Genomic DNA, 17171 nt, shown 5'->3' on the forward strand with positions numbered 1-17171 from the left:
ATGGCATGTCATTCTTACAAACAAATCATCATAATAAGTCTATGAAAAAGACAAAGGATTTCAAAATGACTAGAACAAATTACTTGAGAAAGGAAAATCTAAAATCAACAACATAGAAAGCATTTGAAATTATACCAGCGATACTACTTTTCTGGCGTAGAGTGGTGTATGACAGGCTCTCGTCAACTCTTTCTCGTCAAATGGGAACTATACAACATCAGGATAAATAGGCATTAAATTGGAAGACAGAAACAATATACAATACTTATAGCATGTTGAAAAATTGCTTAAATAGTAAATGTCAATAAAATATTTACAATGGACTATTTAAATAAATTCAAATTCTCAAATCAAAGGTCAAAGTTAGAGGAGGGACGAAACTCTGCATATGGCACGCAGATTTGTCTTATATTATCGATCGGTCGCGGTGGTATTGTGTCATTTTTAATAAACTACTCATGGTGTGGACATCACCGTTAATGATACCTGGACAAGCGAAATTTGTTGAATCAATTAATAAAAAAAGTAATATACAGAAGGGCTGATTATGCAATATACATATACTTTGAACATACATAATAAACAAATTTGTTAGTTATTTCTTGGCAATAAACATATTTATACACAAACTGACTGTTTATTACTAAGGGCTATTTTCAACATCGATAATCAGTGAATTCTCAATTTATTCAGTCGATTTTAAGTTTTTAATCAGGACAAAGTTTTGTAAAATACTAAATTTTAAATATTGCATTATTTCGTCATTTGTCAGTAAACAAAACAGAGATAACACTAGAGAGAAGGCTATTAAGCAATCCAATACACAAATAATGCACGATTCAATTATGAAAAAACTATATTTTTTCATGATGGTTATTCATAAGACTAAATTTTAATTTTGTTTTCAAAATATTTAAAATACATAAGAGTTTATATGCCTAAAATAACATATTATAGCGGATTTGACGATATTTTGGATATTTTACTTACCGGAAATCATATTTTAGTGACTTATTACGAAGCAACGGCTGGAGACTTAAGAAGATTTAGAATGTTCAAATAGTGTTCTTTGATTGACATAAATTTGAATGATTTTCACGAGCTGACATTTGTAAAATTTACAAAAATCTGTGCCTCATGATTTGGCAGAGATCGAATAAAATTTCCCGCCATTACAGTACATTTCTTTATTGATAGAATTTACTTTAAAGATAAAAAACATAAAGAAAATATTTCATATAAAGTCATCTTCTATCATTGATTAATCTTTTTATTTCAAAACTTTCTATATTTTCTGCAAGTGCAAGAGAGTATATTTGATATTAAAAACATGAACAAATGGATCTTTTCCAGATTCAAAATTTTCGAGGGACGCTAAAATCGTACCATGTGACATACAAAAATTTGCACACAGCACCTTAGGCTGTCGCCCCTCCTCTGGGTCAAAGTCATCAACATGAAATTTTAAAAACAAAATAGAAAATGAAAAGATTTATTAAAAATTACTTTATAAAATCAAAGAAACCTACAGTAAAATTTTAAATTCATTTAAAACACATATTCAAAAGGCTTTGTCCTTTCACAATACCAATTGCTAAAATGTTTTACCAAATTGCAGTTTGAATTGACCTCTACAAACTGACCAACTGGTAAAACATTTTAGGTGATTGAAATTGTTAGCATTGGGAAAGGACAAAACCTTTTGAATATACACAGTAAGGATATCACATTACACAATGTATTAAAATTTTAAGGTATGAATAAATAAATTATCATTGGTATTTCCATTTAAGTCATTAATGAAATACTTTTATCAATTAACATATTGGTCATGGTGTATGTGAGCAGAAACCAAAACTATTTTACAAAACATGCATTATTGATAACTTATCCATTCACAGTGCATCATGCACAGGGAAATACAAATATATTAAGATTTGTTTTATATCTTATCTGAATATGTTTGTGGTCCAAAGTGAAACTCACATATATTATAATAATATTTAAGTTACACAAAAAGTGTAGAAAACAATATTTCTTTCTTTTCTTTAAATAAATTCTAAGTAAAATGCAATATTATTAAGATTTAAATCGATGTTTTATTTTGATTGCTTAAATTGATAAAAATGAGAATTGGAATAATTTTGTATGTTTTAATAACACAGTTAAAAAATTATCACTCCAGATTCAAGCATTCTCTACTTTCTAATGCAGAAGAACAACATCAACTTGGGATTAGACACGTACCACAACAGTGGAAGTCTGGTTTCTTCCAGTCAATTCAACTAAAAATTAAGTTCTAAACACATCCAATTCAATTTACTTGACAAACTGGAATTTATTCATGCCATTCTGTGAAATCAGTGTATTATAGTAAATTCTGAAATTATTGCGTGAATTTATTATTGCGATTTTTTAAGAATGGACATAAATGCGAGATAAATTTTTTGCGATTTCAAGAAAGGCTGCATACAGATATATGCATCAGATATCAGAATGCGAGTACTTATAATTGCAATACTCGCCCAGTCGCATTATTCGCATTAATAAAAACCTCACATTAATTTCTAAATTTACAGTATCCAATCCTGTTAATATGAAAAATACTCGAGTTTGTAGAAAAACATCCTTTCTGTATATGAATAACAAAAATACCTGGAGTATTTCAAAAGCAGCTAAAAGTTCTCCTGCTTTGTCGGGTCCTCTATAGATATCCCACCATTCTAAGCGTGGAGGGAATTTAGGTCCATCATAACTTTCAGAGCTCATCTTAACAATTGGTCTGGCCACTGCTCGGCCAATAAATTCTGATTTCCCCTGCAACACAAATTGTAAGTCTGAAGTAAGAACAGACCAAATGTTTTCATAATTGTTTCATGGCATGTTTATACTATAAATGTAATGATTAATGTTATAAGAACCCTTGAAAACTTGCTTACATGGACTACTGATATACCAAGAAATATACCATTTCTGTCACTACCAGTTTATTGCAACTGTAAAAGACTGACAAGAAGGAAGTATGCAATGAATTCACTTTTTTTACAAGGAAATTTAAATCTGATTTGAAGAAATTGATAAATTAAGCTTTTTCTTTATGCTAAAGGCACACTAATTTGATAGTCGCCTCTCTGACCACTGTTAAAGAAAAAAAAACAATAGAATACTTGGTCATAACTAAAATATGTGATGACCCAGGGAGTTAAATTTTCCTATATTTATGGGACCTACATGTCAAAGCAAATCTTCAGATTTTTAGAAAAGCATAAAGCTCTAACAAAACTTTGAAGCTAAACATTTTACTGTTTTCAAATCATTTTGAATTTCTTATTTCAAAATTGAGTTTTAATGTTTAAATAAATATGTTGAGATTTCTTGTCTATAACAGAAAATATGTTGAAAGTCCTTGATATCAAGGTCTTACTACATTCAATACTCACCACTTTATCTTGATCAAACAGTTCTATTATAATGGTTGGTGGATATTTAGCTATTTCCTGCATCAATCCATATATCTCCACCTCATTTATAATTAACATTTCATCCCAGGTTGGACTCAGTGTCTCCTCAATCACTTGTGTAGCCACACTCTGGTTGTTAAAGACAACTCTAGCAAATGGATCTGACAGTCCTGAGGCATCAGAACCTATCAGACTTCTAGCCTGGTACATGTGGGCTCTAACTTGGAATGTTTGTCTCTCTACAAAGTATAAGATAGCTTAGGTTTTACTGATGATGCTGTTATTCATTTATGAACATGAATGATGGGAAACACAGTGATATCTATTTTAAATCTCCATTGTGAGTGTATAAGTTAACCAAAAAAAAAACATGCTGATGTCCATTTATATAGGATCACCTAGAGATATGCTGTAGAAAATGATTTTTTTTAAGGAATATTAAATTGCTTTACCTTGAGGTAATTTCACTCTGATAAATTTTCATACATCAATGATTGTTTGATATCTTCACTCATGTTGGATATTCTTTTTCAAGAAATTAAATAAAAATATGACAGGGAACACCTTATCAGTAATTAATATCTCACCTGTAAAGTGTATAAATGGAGGGGGAACACCATGAGGTTTATTAGCTATTTGCATAAGTGAGTTTTGATCATATCCACCAGGAAGACCAGTAAGAAAGTCCTTTTTATGTTTTGTCAGTCCTAACCATAAATACACTTGTACTTTGGCCTGTATTACCCAACCTGCTACACTGGTAGCCTTCTTTCCTGGTAACTGAAAATTGACAAAATTTAAAATCAGTTTATTTATTGGTAACTTACAGACCTCTATAGAAGGAACCACCAGAATGTTGAGGAGTAAGTAGAACACTTGTATCCCAAATGATGTTTTGATAATTATGACTCAGAGTTACAAGGTTGGTTTGGAAACTCGTGGAAAGCTACTGTCTAATAGGCTCATTCACGGTTATTGCAGCCATATTAAATAGGGGGCAGATTTTCATAATTGAGGTGAAAATGCTTTGCAAAACACGGGAAAACATCATTGAAACAGAGCAGTTGCTTATGGAAACCAGCAGGAAGAAAACTGATAATCCTAGTCAATTAGGATTGGAGTCAAGCGCACTTGCCACATGAAGGATTCAAACTCACAACCTCAGTGTTGACAGGCTAGGGATACAGTAGTTGGACTACTTTGACCACTTTGCTTTTGAGGCCTCTGTCTTATTAATTAAAAAAAGGTTCCAATTTTGTTACAAATCCTACATTCCCAATCTTATAATTTTTTTCCATCTGTTTGCAGTTGTCACAATTTATCAAGTTTGCTGGCAGTTCTCACTCTTATTTCATTTTTTGGTACTCTTACAATGACTATTTTGTCTAAAGTCAGTTGTCTTTAATCAATTCCTAATGTTCTTTTGTCCATAAAAGAATTTTGGTGATGACGGTACATAAAATTGAGAATGGAAATGGGGAATGTGTCAAAGAGACAACAACCCGACCATAGAACAGACAACAGCAGGTCACCAACATGTTTGGTGAATTTATAATACCATTTGCAATTAAGAGAATGATTTATTGCATAGATGATTTTTTTGTTGTTGGTTGTTAGGTTGCTGCTTTTTTGACATACATCTTTATTTCTTTTCATTTTGGAAAGCCTTGTATAAAGCCATTACTGCCTGTATTTATGAAACTGAATTTGGACATTTCTGTTTGTCTATATATTTTGAAAGACATTCCTTTCTTAAAAACAATTGTGTAGTGTAAACCATATTCTGCCATACCCGTAAGAATAATGTCTGAACTTTGGAACAATCTTTTCCCCTCTCTTCATCAACAATGGAGTAAATAAGATCTTTAGCATGTAACCGTTGATAAGCCAATCTTTTGTTTCCACTGATCATCCATATAAATACATCAGGGAGGGCATGTTGGGGCTGAAATAAATAACAGATATTGTCTAACTGAAATGCATACCAAATATATATTTACATGTCTATTATAAATTTCTGATCAACTACTTAATTTTTTCCAATAAACCAAGTGTGATTAGTTTATTCTCAGCTATTCATTGGTTGAAACTTAATTTATGATTATTTGCATTAAATCTTATTGCTGTTTTAAAATTTTGCTATCAAGTGAGTTTTGATTTTCCCTTTGGTAACTTTTGACTATATTGTTGTTATGATGATCACCTATAAAAATAAAAATGTTAGCATTTGTGAATAAAAAAACAACTTCAAATTTATAAATGCTTAGCAAGCCTGGCTTTTAAAACTTAAAAAAAATTTGAAGTAAGAAAATGCTGTACATGTACATTAATCTGGGGTTGCTGGTTAGAATCTATGTTATCAGATTCTTGACTGGAATTCAATATGCAATCAAGTCTTTTGCTACCATTGTTCATTCATACTCAATACTTAATTTATTTCTCTAATACACTTCCACAACACAGCTCTTCCTATAAAAACCTTGCTATCTTCAATCATTTCTCTCTCACACACTTATCATACAACCTAGAGTACAAACCTCCTGAGATATATTTTTCAGTTTCTGTAAGAACTGGTTTGCATAGCGTAGTTTATCTTTCATGTTACTTTTTGTCGTTGTAGCTTTCATTGTTCTGGCCATAGTGGACAACTGGTCCTGAAACAAAACAGAATTTCAATCTAATAACTCTATTTGGTACTGATTTATTGATAATATTTTGTGGTTTTAATGTTTCAATTTGAGACACTGTCTATCTAAAATATTTTTGGTAAAACAATGTATTTCTTTTCCTTTTGAACAAATCTGAAGTTATGAAAACAAGAGAAGACAAACTGATATGTCTCACCTGCTAACTTGATAAGATAGGTTATTGAACCTTACTTTAAATCTTTTTGCCCTCAATGGTACCAAGGGCAAAGAAATAGGTCCCTGTGTCTCTGCCTGAGTGATACCTTTCCTTTTTTTGGCTTTACAGGATGTACAAATATGCAGCTACTTTTAATAATTGGAATGAGGATGTTAAATCTGATGCATCATGTAGGGAAAGTGCCAAGCTCTCTACAACTTTATGAGGTGGCCTGTTGAAAGGCAAAAGCAATGTCTCTATCCAATGTGTCCAGATTTTTCAGTAGCAGTCCTACTTTTCCACCCTCAGTCTCAGTCAACCCACTTTGTTGAGACTACCTATCAGATTTATTGTTAATTTGTTCTAATCCTGAATATGCATAAAATATTTGCCACTGAATTTTAAGCAAACAACATTAGAACACCAATCCCTCACAATGGATGTTTTACACAGTGAAACTGGAATTGATTCTATTACTGTTATTTTATCCCTCTGATTGAGAGAAATGAAATCTTAAGAGAAAAAAATTACAATTGGAAAGACAATAAACTGTTGACACAGAGATATGTCTTGCCTGTCGGCATAAAACTCAGAAAAAGACAATCTGATGGACAGCAACATTGCTAATTAATTCAAAGTCGCTGGGTAGATCCTCAAAATGGTGGACAAACTGAGATGTACAAACAGCAATTTAACTTTATAGAAAATATTGTCTTTTGTAAGTAGTTCCTATCAAACTAACTTAATCATAAAACTTAACATTGAAAATTGTTAGTTGATTGCAAGTCACTGGACCATGACCTAGGGGGCAGGGCCTTAAAATAGTCTTCAAATTGATAGTAATGCAACTTTATAGAAAATATCATTGATCTATCGCAAGTAGTTCCTATCAAACTAACTTGCGCAGAAAATGTCGCCGGAAAAGCAATCCCTATGTCTTGCTTTCTGCAACTGAGACAAAAACCAATATCAGACCCAGAGCAAGGATTTTAGTCAAAACTTTGATGCATTTTCTGCTGTCAAATCAACACTACTCTCACCACATTGTATCTATAAATTATCTAACCAGCTTTAGATAAAATTAACATTTAACCATGCAGGAATATGAATAACATGTGAATGGTTGTATTCGTAACACTGATGAGAATAAATAACACATACCATTTCTCGTAACAATAATTTCTGTCTTTCTTTGTCGAGTTTAGTTTTTCCAGCTCCTGAACCAGCATTAGTACTTCTAACTATGGAAACAAACTTAGAACAACCTGATCCTAATTCTTCAAATACACCCCTTAATCGTTTTTCTGGAAAAGGTTGTTCCTCAGTTAACATGTGGTTGAAATCATGAATGCCATCTTCCTATTAAAACAATAATATATGTATGTAATGAAATTGTACAGTCACAAACAACAGCTAATGCTAATCCCCTTATGCATATCACTTAGTTAATACTTTTAATTTTGAATAGTTTCAAAGTTACTCAGTTTATAAATAGACTTTTGTTATTATCCAATATCTAATGGAAAAATGTATTCCTCCTTTATTTCTAGCTGCTAAGATCTGAACCTTAATTCAATAGTAAGTCAAATTCATCAATTTTTTAAAAAGATTGTTTTTAATTTCTAAGAAATATTTATGAAAAGTTTGTATATTGACTAAAACATGGAAATTATTGCCTGTGAATGATCAAATCAATGGACTGAATGATGTCTTTTGGCCATTTGTGTCATTGGGTTGCTGTCACATTGACATGTTATCTCTTTTAATTTCATTTTTTTATAACAAGCACAATGTGTACCAATCATTGTTTTTACAAAGTCTATTATAACTTAGATCAATAATTCATGGAACATAATATTTTTTTCTGACAGGATATAAAACTGTATTAATTTTTACAAAATAAAGGGCCACACAGAGACAGTATGATATATTGAAGCTTAAAATATGAAATTTCCTTGAAAATAAATAAGTGTTATCAAATAAAGTTAATAATGGATTGTGACCCTTATTCACAGGTAAAACTAATATTGTATCTTAATTAGGTCCTAAAATCACACAGTTAGTACACACCAGTTTCTCCGCTATTTTGTCTATAATGTTAGAGTTATACATTCTCCTCCTATGATCTTCTAACACCTGCTTTACATAAATACATGGCTTGTCCTCATAATATGGCAAATTGTAATAAAATTTGTCTCTAGAAATTGGCCGTAATGGTGGCGTTGTACTCTGCCATTTTGGTTGTTCAGAAGAAACAGTGGTGGATACTAATGGTTGATCTTCATCAGCTGATTCATCCGACTCGGTTTCCTCACTACTACTGTCACTGCGTTTTTTCTTCGTTGGTGGGTTATAACCATCTAATGTATTACCTGCATTTCCTGTGAAAAGTACATCATAATAACATTACTTTTTAATATGATATCTGTGTATAGCAATCAGTTTTGTTGGTGGAATGCCCTTGGTAAATCACTGACAAGAAACTAAAGAACTCATTTGATGGTAAATTGGATGAATCTTATTGTGGTAACAAAATGTACATGTAGGCTACCTACACCTCTCAGCCACAATAAATAGACCAGTCAGTCACTATATACATGTAGAAAATGACATAGAAGTTAACATCTATAGGTCACTGTATGGCCTTCTACAATGAGCCAAAACCCATACTGCAGAGTAAGCTACATGTACATAAATTAGGCCGTTAGTTGTCTCCTTTGTTTTCCATTTGTCATTTCAGGGCCTTTTATAGCTTACTATGCAGTATTGTTTTTGGCTCATTGTAGAAGGCCATACAGTGACCTATAGTTGTTGTAGAAGGCCATACAGTGACCTATAGTTGTTAACTTTTATGTTATTTGGTCTCAATGGCAAACATACCACATTTTCTTATTTTCATATGATATAAAGTGAATGAGGTATTTTGGCATTTTCAAGTTTAAAGTCAATACTAATACACCTGAGGAATACATTTTCCTCGTAGAAATTCAGTTTATAGCTACATTATTTTAACAATGACTTACCAATACTGATTTCAAAGTGAACTGGTTTATCTGCATATTTCTTGTCTATCATGGTAGATTCAGTAACACATCCAAAGAGGAAAAACTCTTCTGGTTTCCCAACTGCATTCTATAAAAACAAATTATTTTGTGTTAATTGAAAATTAATGGAACTTGTGATCCTATATTTACCTGACAAGTTTTAAATGAAGAGTAATTTCAACCTCAAGCTTCTTGTTGTTTTTTTTAGTAGAAATTTTGAGCAATTATCTAATAAACAATTTTGTTTCAACTGTGCGCTCCATCATTTTGTATCCTTTCGTGTTGAAAAGGAAAGCTAAGGGAAAAAAAAAATATGAAATTATTCAAATTAATGTACTTTCAGAAAAATAACATAGCATATTTTTCGTTTGCAAGTTATCACTATATTTAAATAAATTGCAGTTATCTCCCATTAATAACTGAACTTGAATCTGGTAACTGCATGCTGATTTGTATTGATCATGTTTTACATCAATAAATAAAAGACGCTTTTTTCACTGACACAACAATTTGGTAAACTAGAATCATATTTAAACATCCAAAATTTTGATAAGAATAAAGCACTTATTCTATTTGACATTCAAAGCAAGCTACGTTGTTAAATTTGTCCAAAAACAGGAGCATTATGATATGTAGGTGTGATCTACCTCAGGTACAGGTAATGCAGTTTCTAATTCTACAGAGGCAGGACAGGAAGAGTCAGAGTTCTCTAAAATTTCTGTTTTCATGGAAACCAATATTCTGCCTCTGTAAGACACTCCTTCACCAAGTCCATCATTCAAGTGGGTGTGTTCATCTAATAAACTGTAGTCTCTTGTTGACCCATACAAATTTATCCAACAAGGCCCAAAAGTTGGGAGAAAACCTACAAATAAAGCATAAATGTCATAAATAGTTTTTTATCTGAACTATTTAATTACACATGCAATTACATTGTGTTGTCATAATATCCAATATAATGTTTAACATATTATTACACATTATAATAATTGCTACATACACTTATGACTTAATAATCTTAAGCTTCAGAAGCTTGTACAAGTCCCTTATACAGAAGTCTTCCCATAACGTTTCACAGATTTAGTAAAACAGGACCATCCATATTTGATCCAACAGGTTAAATCTGGAATGGGATCACAATAGACAATGGGTTAACTTTAGATAAAATAGGCAAGATCTAGAATTCCAACAGGTTGGTTTGGAAAGGGGACGACTATATCAATATTTGAAACCAAAAGACTAGGATAAGAAATGGGACCACAAGAGAACCCTTTTACCAACATAAGAATCCAATTAGTTAAGTTAAGTGTGGGAATTAGACTGCCTTTGGACCAAATTATTGACACATGGTCTAAAAAATCTATGTAATATACTTAAATTATCATGATAGGAAATGATGTCCTATTTTTAGCTATCGGATCCTTGTTTGTAGGTTATTGCAAACATCAGATAAAATTAGCATAGTTGAAAGAAGAAGTTAGCATTTGTTTATGTATTATCTAAATCAATAAAGTGTACGATGGAAAAGAAGCACACACAACCGCATACACTATAAAACACTGAAAAGCCTTTATTTCTTTAAATAGTAAGTTAAGTGCACATTATTGTTTGTTTTTCTGTTTTGACTATTTGGTAATTAAAACTTCTTTGTACAAGATCATTTAAAATTAAAGAACCTTAGTGAGCGCGCTCACATACCCCACGTCCCCACATTGTCATTGGAGAAATAAAATAAGTGTAAGAAAAAAAAATTGTATAAGAAAAAAAAATTGAATCATAATTTCCTGTCAATATGCAAATCTACATAGTATGTCCTTATTATCTATAAAGTTTCATGAAATTCTGTTGTGTGGTTTCAGAGGAGTTGTGATGACAAACTGTTGCAAAAGTACATTGAAGCAAATAAGTTCAAAGGGGCGTAACACTAAGAAAAAACAAGAGTGCACACGCTGAAATGTCTCGCCTTCTTTACTAATCATTGATATTATGTTGATAGTCCTAAGTATAAAGCTTTATTACAACTGTCACATAAACTTAACATTAACCAAGAAAACTAATCATTGACCAATGAACCATGAAAATGAGGTCAAGGTCAGATGAACCGTGCCAGGCAGACATGTACAGTTAACAATTCTTCCATATAACAAATATAGTTGACCTATTGCTTATAGTTTAAGAAAAACAGACCAAAACACAAAAACTTAACACTGAGCAATGAACTGTGAAAATGAGGTCAAGGTCATATAAAACCTGCGTGACTGACATATAGATCATAAAATATTTCCTTACACCAAATATAGTTGACCTATGGCATATAGTATTAGAAAAAAGGACCAAAACTCAAAAACTTAACTTTGACCACTGAACCATGAAAACGAGGTCAAGGTCAGATGACACCTGCCAGCTAGAAATGTACACCTTGCAATCATTCCATACACCAAAAATAGTAGACCTATTGCATACAGTATAAGAAAAACAGACCAAAACACAAAAACTTAACTATAACCACTGAACCATGAAAATGAGGTCAAGGTCAGATGACACCTGCCAGTTGGACATGTACACCTTACAGTCCTTCCATACACCAAATATACTAGACCTATTGCTTATAGTATCTGAGATATGGACTTGACCACCAAAACTTAACCTTGTTCACTGATCCATGAAATGAGGTCGAGGTAAAGTTAAAACTGTCTGACGGGCATGAGGACCTTGCAAGGTACGCACATACCAAATATAGTTATCCTACTACTTATATTAAGAGAGAATTTAACATTACAAAAAATGTTAACTTTTTTTTCAAGTAGTCACTGAACCATGAAAATGAGGTCAAGGACATTGGACATGTGACTGACGGAAACTTCATAACATGAGGCATCCATATACAAAGTATGAAGCATCCAGGTCTTCCACCTTCTAAAATATAAAGCTTTTAAGAAGTAAGCTAACGCCGCCGCTGGAACACTATCCATATGTCGAGCTTTCTGCGACAAAAGTCGCAGGCTCGACAAAAACAGACCAAAACACAAAAACTTAACACTGAGCAATGAACCTTGAAAATGAGGTCAAGGTCAAATAAAACCTGCGTGACTGACATATAGATCATAAAATATTTCCATACACCAAATATAGTTGAACTATTGCATAAAGTATTAGAAAAAGAGACCAAAACTCAAAAACTTAACTTTGACCACTGAACCATGAAAATGAGGTCAAGGTCAGATGAACCATGCTAGCAGTCATGTACAGCTAACAATTCTTCCATACAACAAATATAGTTGACCTATTGCTTATAGTTTAAGAAAAACAGACCAAAACACAAAAGCTTAACACTGAGCAATGAACCTTGAAAATGAGGTCAAGGTCAAATAAAACCTGCGTGACTGACATATAGATCATAAAATATTTCCATACACCAAATATAGTTGAACTATTGCATATAGTATTAGAAAAAAAGACCAAAACTCAAAAACTTAACTTTGACCACTGAACCATGAAAATAAGATCAAGGTCAGATGACACCTGCCAGCTAGACATGTACACCTTACAATCATTCCATACACAAAATAGAGTAAACCTATTGCATACAGTATAAGAAAAACAGACTAAAACACAACAAGAGTGCACATGCTGAAATGTCTCGCCTTCTTTACTAATCATTGATATTATGTTGATAGTCCTAAATATAAAGCTTTATTACAACTGTCACATAAACTTAACATTAACCAAGTAAACTAAAGATTGACCAATGAACCATGAAAATGAGGTCAAGGTCAGATGAACCATTCTAGCAGTCATGTACAGCTAACAATTCTTCCATACAATAAATATAGTTGACCTATTGCTTATAGTTTAAGAAAAACAGACGAAAACACAAAAACTTAACACTGAGCAATGAACCTTGAAAATGAGGTCAAGGTCAAATAAAACCTGCGTGACTGACATATAGATCATAAAATATTTCCATACACCAAATATAGTTGAACTATTGCATATAGTATTAGAAAAAAAGACCAAAACTCAAAAACTTAACTTTGACCACTGAACCATGAAAATGAGGTCAAGGTAAGATGACACCTGCCAGCTAGACATGTACACCTTACAATCATTCCATACACCAAATATAGCTGACCTATTGCATGCAGTATTAGAAAGAAAGACCAAAACTCAAAAACTTAACTTTGACCACTGAACCATGAAAATGAGGTCAAGGTCAGATGACACCTGCCAGCTAGACATGTACACCTTACAATCATTCCATACACCAAATATAGTAGACCTATTGCATACAGTATAAGAAAAACAGACCAAAACACAAAAACTTAACTATAACCACTGAACCATGAAAATGAGGTCAAGGTCAGATGACACCTGCCAGTTGGACATGTACACCTTACAGTCCTTCCATACACCGAATATACTAGACCTATTGCTTATAGTATCTGAGATATGGACTTGACCACGAAAACTTAACCTTGTTCACTGATCCATGAAATGAGGTCGAGGTCAAGTGAAAACTGTCTGATGGGCATGAGGACCTTGCAAGGTACGCACATACCAAATATAGTTATCCTATTACTTATAATAAGAGAGAATTTAACATTACAAAAATCTGAACTTTTTTTTCAAGTAGTCACTGAACCATGAAAATGAGGTCAAGGACATTGGACATGTGACTGACGGAAACTTCGTAACATGAGGCATCCATATACAAAGTATGAAGCATCCAGGTCTTCCATCTTCTAAAATATAAAGCTTTTAAGAAGTTAGCTAACGCTGCCGCCGCCGGATCGCTATCCCTATGTCGAGCTTTCTGCGACAAAAGTCGCAGGCTCGACAAAAATGAATCATAATTTCCTGTCGATATGCACAACTACATAGTATGTCCTTATTATCTAAAAAGGTTTCATGAAATTCTGTTGTGTGGTTTCAGAGGAGTTGCGATGACAAACTGTTGCAGTAGTTCATTAAAGCAAATAAGTTCAAAGGGGCGTAACTCCTGGAAAAAAAAATGAATCATAAGTTCCTGTCGATATGCACATCTACGTAGTATGTCCTTATTATCTGAAAAGGTTTCATGCAATTCTGTTGTGTGGTTTGAGAGGAGTTGCGATGACAAAAGGTTGCAGTAGTATATTGGGCAAATAAGTTCAAAGGGGTCTAACTCCTGGAAAAAAAATTAAACCGTAATTTCCTGTCGATATGCACATCTACGTAGTATGTCCTTATTATCTGAAAAGGTTTCATGAAATTCTGTTGTGTGGTTTGAGAGGAGTTGCGATGACAAAAGGTTGCAGTAGTATATTGGGCAAATAAGTTCAAAGGGGCGTAACTCCTGGAAAAAAAATTGAATCGTAATTTTCTGTCAATATGCACATCTACGTATTATGTCCTAATTATCTGAAAAGGTTTCATGAAATTCTGTTGTGTGGTTTGAGAGGAGTTGTGATGACAAAAGGTTGCAGTAGTATATTGGGCAAATAAGTTCAAAGGGGCGTAACTCCTGGAAAAAAAATTGAATCGTAATTTCCTGTCAATATGCACATCTACGTATTATGTCCTTATTATCTGAAAAGGTTTCATGAAATTCTGTTGTGTGGTTTGAGAGGAGTTGCGATGACAAACTGTTGCAGTAGTACATTAAAGTAAATAAGTTCAAAGGGGCGTAACTCCTAGAAAAAAAATTGAATCGTAATTTCCTGTTGATATGCACAACTACATAGTATGTCCTTATTATCTAAAAAGGTTTCGTGAAATTCTGTTGTGTGGTTTGAGAGGAGTTGCGATGACAAGAAATAGGACTGACGGACTGACGGACGGACAGATGGACAGACGGACGGGTCAAAAATATTATACCCTCCGCAACTCGTTGCGTGGGGTATAAAAAGTGACTGTGTTATTTTCAAACTGTGTAACAGACTGACAAAATATTAATATTGTTAAATCTATCGAGATAAGCCACACCAATTACACTTACTGCTGTTTTCTGTAAAACAAATTTCTGTTAAGCATTGTGTATAAGTTTAATAACATTTGGAAGAGGCAAAGTAAGTTAGAGTGTGGAAACAACAAATTAAGCAATTTTTCCATTTATAAAGGGACATAACTGGAGAAAGGACACCAAATTCAATCTTGATCTGTGTTTGCTGGTAATAAGCATTATGTATAAACTTCATAACATTTGGTTGAGGCAAACTAAAGTTAGAGAACAGAAACCAATTTCTGGACGTACAGATGTACAAGGGTAAACCATAAAAATGAAAAGTTTACAGATGACAGGTGACAAACCAGGGGCTAAATCATGAGAGCAGTTGACTGTGGTCTTTTAGGTCACATGAGATTCAATGCAATGAGTAAAGGAGAGATAATGTTGAACTTCTCAGTGCTAATCTTTCAAACACATTCAGAAGATATTTTCAGGCATGTAACCTGAAGACGGCTTTATTGATTATCTTATCATTAGAAAATCACATTTTGCATGGATATTATTATATGCATATCATCTATAAGTAATACCTTTGTCTCCCTCATTGGATATTTTGGCTAGATCTAAAAAGTGGGTTCCTATAATATCATCATTGACTTTATTTTTATCACGTAGTTGTATTTTGAGTCTACGACATAATGGTGGAAACATTTCTGTGAATACTATCTGCTGGTTCCATATAGGTTCATATGACCCTTTCTGTACATCTGTTTTACCCTGCAATATAAAACATAGGTTCATAGGACCCTTTCTGTAATCTGTACATCTGTTTTACCCTGCAATATAAAACATAGGTTCATAGAACCCTTTCTGTACATTTGTTTTACCCTGCAATATAAAACACAGGCTATAACAATTACAAAGTTAGCCTCCTTCTCAAATATGCTTGATAGGGGCCCTTAATAGCTTACTTTACTGCATAGGTTTTATTATTGTTAAAGGCCATTCAGTAGTTGATTTAATAAGCAATTTGTACATTTTCTCTTTGATCTGCCTGCCTAATATATTTCTATATCATTGACAAGACCTGATACTCGAAAATATTAAGCAATGAAGTCCAGAACAGTGTAGCAACGTCACACCTTCATGTCCATCCGTGTCAATTATCAATGAAATGCATGGGACTTCATTCATACAACCGAACAACTATCACAATGTTGTGTATGCATAAAAATAGAATTATTATCTATTTTATGATATTTCATATTCTTAACCAAAAACATATCTCCTGGAGTTATCTGTATATTGATATACCTTACATAATAATTACGGGTAAACATTCTTGAATTGAAATTTAACTTCAGTCTGAAATATAGATCACTTTGAATCTGCAATTGAACTTGGACATTGAATTCAATACAAACCAATATAGCATAACATGTAAAGTTATCGGAGTAACCACTAATCTCAGGTACTAGTACCACAAATTAAACAATAGTCATCTGCAAAATGAAAACTTTCTACCTTTAACACTGTAGGCTAAGTTATATCCCCTTTAGCAGACAAATGGGCAGAGGGATGAAAGGAATTCAAAATAATATGGCATCTTCCTTTTTTTCATTGAGGATAAAAAAACTTCATAATTTCTTTTTTTCATAATAGTTGTATAAAATTAAGGAGATTTAGTATGATTGCCAATAAGACAACTATCCACAAAGGAGATTTAGTATGATTGCCAAATAGACAAATATCCACCAAGGAGATTTAGTATGATTGCCAATAAGACAACTATCCACCAAGGAGATTTGGTATGATTGCCAATGAGACAACTACCTACCACGGAGATTTGGTATGATTGCCAATGAGACAACTACCTACCACGGAGATTTGATTGCC

The 17171-nt window shown here is 32.8% G+C and overlaps 1 protein-coding gene across 13 annotated transcripts in view; it reads right to left on the bottom strand.

Moving 5' to 3' along the window:
* The window catches only part of LOC127734527 (otoferlin-like), a 184107-nt gene that overhangs the window by 82969 nt on the left and 83967 nt on the right, over window positions 1-17171 (bottom strand). For all 13 annotated transcript variants that reach the window (XR_007997662.1, XR_007997650.1, XR_007997658.1 and 10 more), the window contains exons 15-24: window positions 15866-16052; window positions 9997-10214; window positions 9329-9437; window positions 8376-8686; window positions 7467-7664; window positions 5999-6115; window positions 5254-5406; window positions 4049-4241; window positions 3441-3700; window positions 2656-2817 (exon numbers count right to left, since the gene is read on the bottom strand). Coding sequence is in view for 4 of the 13 variants with exons in the window: in XM_052244494.1 (XP_052100454.1) it covers window positions 2656-2817; window positions 3441-3700; window positions 4049-4241; window positions 5254-5406; window positions 5999-6115; window positions 7467-7664; window positions 8376-8686; window positions 9329-9437; window positions 9997-10214; window positions 15866-16052 (1908 nt within the window). In the remaining 9 variants the exon portion in view is untranslated. The remainder of the gene's footprint in view (window positions 1-2655; window positions 2818-3440; window positions 3701-4048; window positions 4242-5253; window positions 5407-5998; window positions 6116-7466; window positions 7665-8375; window positions 8687-9328; window positions 9438-9996; window positions 10215-15865; window positions 16053-17171) is intronic.

The sequence above is a fragment of the Mytilus californianus genome, unplaced genomic scaffold (assembly GCF_021869535.1).
Source record: "Mytilus californianus isolate M0D057914Y unplaced genomic scaffold, xbMytCali1.0.p SCAF_1, whole genome shotgun sequence".
In the NCBI taxonomy this organism is placed as follows: Eukaryota; Metazoa; Mollusca; class Bivalvia; order Mytilida; family Mytilidae; genus Mytilus; species Mytilus californianus.